We start from the raw sequence: 6000 nt of genomic DNA, 5'->3' as shown, positions 1-6000 counted from the left end.
ATTGCACCCTCAGCAAGTTCGCAGATGACACTAAACTGGGAGGAGTGGTAGATACGCTGGAGGGTAGGGATAGGATACAGAGGGACCTAGACAAATTGGAGGATTGGGCCAGAAGAAATCTGATGAGATTCAACAAGGACAAGTGCAGAGTCCTGCACTTAGGACAGAAGAATCCCATGCACCGCTACAGACTAGGGACCGAATGGCTCGGCAACAGTTGTGCAGAAAAGGACCTAGGGGTTACAGTGGACGAGAAGTTGGATATGAGTCAACAGTGTGCCCTTGTTGCCAAGAAGGCCAATGGCATTTTGGGATGTATAAGTAGGGGCATTGCCAGCAGATCGAGGGACGTGATCGTTCCCCTCTATTCGACATTGGTGAGGCCTCATCTGGAGTACTGTGTCCAGTTTTGGGCCCCACACCACAAGAAGGATGTGGAAAAATTGGAAAGAGTCCAGCGGAGGGCAACAAAAATGATGAGGGGACTGGAACACATGACTTATGAGGAGAGGCTGAGGGAACTGGGGATGTTTAGTCTTCAGAAGAGAAGAATGAGGGGGGATTTGATAGCTGCTTTCAACTACTTGAAAGGGGGTTCCAAAGAGGATGGCTCTAGACTGTTCTCAGTGGTAGCAGATGACAGAACAAGGAGTAATGGTCTCAAGTTGCAGTGAGGGAGATTTAGGTTGGATATTAGGAAAAACATTTTTACTATGAGGGTGGTGAAACACTGGAATGTGTTACCTAGGGAGGTGGTGGAATCTCCTTCCCTAGAAGTTTTTAAGGTCAGGCTTGACAAAGCCGTGGCTGGGATGATTTAGTCGGGGATTGGTCCTGCTTAGAGCAGGGGGTTGGACTAGATGACCTCCTGAGGTCCCTTCCAACCCTGATATTCTATGATTCTATGATTCTAAGTGGGGTGCAAGGGTTGGGAGGTTTTTTCAGGAACCCAGATAAAGTTTGGTGGTGGCAGTGGAAGTCCAAGGTAAAATAGTTTGTATTTTCGGGAAGTTTTCACCTGAGCTGGTAAAAGTAAGGTTTTCATGCAGGTCCCCACATCTGTACCCTAGAGTTCAGAGTGGGGAAGGAACCTTGACAACCATGTTTCCTTCTCTGTATTCAGGGCAATTCCTGTTAAACAGAGTCTGTCTTTGGCCGTGTAACAAACACCGCGGGGTTCTCCCAGCACTTGGGAGGGGAGATCCCTAACCGCTGGCAGTTACACTGCAGGTTATTGCACTGTTACGCCCCACTGACCCCAGCTGGGATCTGGCCCGTTGACTCCAGTGGAGCTACTGCCCATTCACACCTGCTCAGGGTCTGGCCCATTGACCCCTAGGGCTGTGCACAGCTGGGGCCCAGCACACCCTGGGGGATGTGCACATCTGGAGCCCAGCACTCAGTTTTGTTGCCATGCTTCCCCTTCCCGGGGGCTCCACATCCCCCTCTGAGGCACATCCATCACCAGGGCCGGGCCAGGCCAGCCTGTGTATCTCCCCGCTGATGCATTTCACCTCTGCCCGGTGTCACGCCTCCACAGGATCTCTGCTGTGCCCTGGCTTTCCAACCGCTGCTTGGTGTAGGCCCGTCACTCTGCTGACCCCCCTGGGGTGCCACATTGCCTTCAGAATGGGTCCCGGGGCCTCACTGCCTCCAAGACTGAGCCCCTGGGCTCCAGCCCCCCTGCTTCACACCGTGAGCTCTGCCCGGTGAAGCCAACTGAGAGAGACTCCTGCTCGGAGGTATCTACGCTCCCCAGGGACCTGTGCACCCCAGCCGGGATTGGCAGTGACACCCAGCCGCCTATTCCAAAGAGAGCCGGGTTTACTGGTTCCCTGGACTGAACACAGATTGGGGATGTCCTCGGCTTAGCCTGGGTTAGGCATAGTCCATCTGGCCCCGCTAGTGCACGGAGCCAGCCATGCTGGGCACACCCAGTTCTGCTCCCTCTCCCCGTCCTTGTTTCTTTGTCTGTCCCAGGGGACAGCACCCATGTCTCTGCAAAGGCCAGCTCTCTCCCCAGCCCCCCAGCACATCTGGGCCATTGTCCTCCTGCTGAGCCCTCCTGCATGGCCTGCCGGGATTTCCCATCACGAGAGTGTGGAACTCCCATTGGCTTTCCAGCTCCTCCAACAATCTGGGTCGGGTTCAGCTAGTTGTTAATGACACATTCACGCCACCCCCCAGATGATGACATATCCCAGCACCTCCTGTCTTCTGCTCTATTCCAAGAGCAGCTTTTTAACCCTTTAACCTCCATGCCCAGCAATGCAAAGCACAGAGGGGAAACTGAGGCATGACCAGGCATCATAAAAATATGACGACTAGTCCCACATTCATCACACCCAGCTCCAGCTTGTCCTGCGAGGCATGTGCCTGAGGCCAAGTCAATGCTGCCCTTCGTGAACCTTCATGTGTGTGTGGGTGGGGGGAGGGAGCGGAGTGGAAAGGCAGGGGGATAAAATTGGGTCCTGCCTTTTAAAATTGGTGGCAGGGAGTCAGGCAGGAGAGGTGCTACGGATGGTGCAAGGCAAATGCTCTACAGAGACTGGCACCCAGGTGTCTGGGACAGCAGGGTACTCACCCCTAGGGGGCTCCCTGAGTTAGCATATGCTGGGAGGTAGAGACTGGGAGATGGGATGGGACCCAGGCATCCGGGACAGCAGTGCAGGGCACTCACCCTCAGGGGACGCCAAAGTACAGCCAGACAATGATTCCCCAAAGAGTCTCTTCTCAGGTAGGATTTTATTACGTGGGGGGAGTAAAAAGCTGGGCTTTTATTCAAGCACCCGCTGGGCTTGGCACCACCATTCTGGGTTGGGAGGACTCCTTCGTACTCAGAAAACTCCCCAAACCCACCTCTGCCCCCTTCAATGAAGGGATGCAGGGCTTTCAGCGTGGGACCCTGGGCTGCTGAGACCCCTCATTGTTTTCTTGATCCAGGGGACGTACGCGGAGACCCTAGTGAACACCCTCGGAGGGGACCCGTCTTTTTTGCCAAAGGAGACGATGCCCTGGGCTGTCCCGTCACACACCAGGGGGCCCCCGGAGTCGCCCTGAGAAATCAAAGCAGGTAGAGGGTAAATATGAGCTCAAAGCACAGCATTCACCTGTCCTTTTTGAACTGTTCTATAGCAGGGATTGCAGTCCCCCACTTGCCCCACCTAGCTAGCTAGATAAACAGATAGAGAATCCAGCCCAGGCCTTGGCAGCAGCGTCTCCGAGCCTGATGCTGGCCCAGCCACTAAAGGGATTCAAATGGCCAATTCCCAGGCAATGTCATTCAGATCCCTTGGGCTGGGTGCTCTGGCCCGCACTGTGTGGGAGTGGGGGCAGAGGAGATGGTATGATGGTCTCCACTGGCCGTCATCTCTCCGGCTCTACGAACAGCTCAGCATCCACATGATAGAAACCTTCCCACCTTCACGGTGTTTCCTTCTCTATATTCAGGGCATGAATAGATAGATAGATAGATAGATAGATAGATAGATAGATAGATAGATAGATAGTGTATGGGGATGGACAGACAGGCAGATAGACAGACCCCAGTCTCAGTGTTGCCCACTGAAGGTCACCCTAACTGATCCCCTAACTCCCTTGGCCTCCCGGGGAAGCTCCCAGCGCAGCCGCCCGCCAGGGACTGGGCGTTTACCGAGAATGTGGCCTTGTCCTCATTAGGGTTCCCCACACACATCATCTTCGAGGGCTTGTAGTAGTATCGGAGCTTCGTGTCCTTCTGGCAGGTCTCATCTGACATCACCTCCAGCTCCACCTCTTGGAGGATGTTGGTGGTTAGCTTAGCATCGTGGTTGGTCTTGCCCCATCCTGCCACGCTGCACACGGACCCCGGATCCACAGTGCGGCCAGCCTGGGGCAGCGGGATGGTGTATACGGCATCGTCCAGCTCCGCCGGCTCCGCCAGCTGCAATAGGGGGAGGGCAGAGGGGTCAGCGCACTGCCTGGGTGGGAGCCAGGCCAGGGTGGGTGCTGGGAGCTGCAGGGGGAGGTACCTGCAGCAGCATCAGGTCATTCTCGATGCTCATCTTGTTGTATCTGGGATGGGGGATCTTCTGCAGCACAGAGACTCGTTGCTGGGTCTTCTCTTTCCGAAGGACGTTGTGGGCTCCAAGGAGCACGGTGATGTCCCTGGAAGCCAGACAGAGATTGGGCTAGATCTGGAGGTCCTTGGAGGCAGTGCTGCAGTGGGTAAGATGGGGGGCTCAGTAGGGAGTGCCGTGCTGCAGGGAGTGGGGTGGAGCTCAGCATGGGGTTGCTCCCCTGTAAAAACTGTAATCTGTCTCTTTCTCTTAGGTCACCCATCTCGCTCGGGGTCTGTGCAGTGCCTAGCACAATGGGGGGCCTGAACTCGGTCGGGGTCTGTGCAGTGCCCAGCACACTGGGGGCCCTGATCTCAGTCAGCTCCTCAAGTTTCCTAGGTTCCAAGGCCAGGAGGGACCATACGATTGTCTAATCTGGCCCCCTGGAGAACACAGGCCGGAGACCTTTCCCCAAATACCACCATGATGCAGATATTAAATAACGACTTAACTGATATCGAACAAATTAAATAAATTGTAATGTGTCAATAGACTATGAATGATCCAGTTATTGGTCTGAAGGTTGTTAGTCTTCTGTTTGCCTTTCACACAGAAAAACATTAAAGTAAGGGGGGGTGGGGCTGCTGCACAACTGGATCGCTGCACAGCTGGATGGATGCTGCACAGCTTGATCCCTGCACAGTGGGGGATGCTGCATGACTGGATCCCTGCACAGCTGGATCCCTGCACAGCTGAGGGTGCTGCACCGCTGGATCCCTGCACAAAAGGAGCCCTGCACAGCCCAATGGATGCTGCATGGCTGGATCTCTGCACAAGTGGGGGTGCTGCATGGCTGGATCCCCGCATAGCTGGATCCCTCTACAGCTGGGGATGCTGAACATCTGGATTCCTGCATGGCTGGGTTTCTGCACAGCTGGACTTCTGCACAGCTGGATGGATGCTGCACAACTAAATCCCTGCACGTCTCAGCGTGCTGCGCAGTTGGATCCCTGCACAGTTGGGGCTCTGCACAGCTGGGTCCCGGGTTGGGGGAGACACTGGGGCGCAGACACAGGTTCTTACCCATCGCCGCAGTGGGCAGCTGTCAGCACAAAATCCTCCCGCACCAGGAACCCCCCACACATCTCTTCACCTGTGCAGGTTTTTCTCTTGAGATAGGCCATGTAGGGGCGGGAATGCGGCTTGGCTTCCTGGCCGCCGATGATCTCCCCTGGAACCCCGGGGAGAGATGAGGGGATAGATTAGAGCAGGCGCAGATGGAAAACTCCAACAGAAGCGGCCTTGTCACCCACAGTGCTGGCAACCCCACTCCCCAGATGTGCCAAGCTGCCCAACCCTCACCTGGCATCCATCGGGACTGAGGTCCATTGGATGCAGCCCCAGCAACTGCTGTCCAGCTCTGCATCGATCCAGATGTTGAGAACCCCCCCACTTCACTCCAGCAGGTCCCTAGACACCAACCACAGTGCCCCCATCCCTTAGACCCCCCCAAAGCTCCCAAAGCTCCAGGGCCCCCCGATCCCAGCCGTACTCACCAGTATGAGCACCGGGGGACAGGAAAAAGGTCATGGGGAGCAGGAGCAAGATCTGGAGCTGCATGTTCAGAGTCAGTGCAGGGACGGTGCATTGGCCTCAGGCCTGGTGGCTTTATAGACTCAGCTGGGGAAAGATAAAAGGGAGGAAACCTCAAGGTTGCTCACACACTCATCTGCATGTGGGGCTCACGCGTCTCAGTTTCCAGCCGCACCAACCACACGGGCTGGGGGGGAGGACAGGCCGTGCATCAACCCGGCAGATGGGTCCCAGCACAGCTGGATGATGCACCACTGGACGGAGAAGACCCCCTTGGGGACGGGTCTATCAGGATCCAGGGCTTCTCTGAGTGCCAGCTCACAGCTGGGCGCATCTGGGGCTCTTACTCACCTGGCCCCACCCTTGCTCA

The 6000-nt window shown here is 55.8% G+C and overlaps 1 protein-coding gene across 1 annotated transcript; it reads right to left on the bottom strand.

Annotated features, from left to right (window-relative positions):
• Nucleotides 1–2870: 2870 nt before the first annotated feature.
• LOC144273629 (mast cell protease 1A-like) lies at nt 2871–5657 on the bottom strand. Its single transcript, XM_077832300.1, has 5 exons — nt 5594–5657; nt 5121–5268; nt 4011–4146; nt 3653–3922; nt 2871–3056 (listed from the first exon to the last, which is right to left on the bottom strand). Exons 1-5 carry the CDS (start codon nt 5655–5657, stop codon nt 2871–2873), a joined length of 804 nt encoding a protein of 267 aa, XP_077688426.1.
• Nucleotides 5658–6000: the final 343 nt, after the last annotated feature.

Source organism: Eretmochelys imbricata, chromosome 13 (assembly GCF_965152235.1).
Source record: "Eretmochelys imbricata isolate rEreImb1 chromosome 13, rEreImb1.hap1, whole genome shotgun sequence".
NCBI lineage: Eukaryota > Metazoa > Chordata > Testudines > Cheloniidae > Eretmochelys > Eretmochelys imbricata.
Note: the sequence above shows the minus strand (reverse complement) of the source record. Positions and strands in the feature narration are given on the sequence as shown.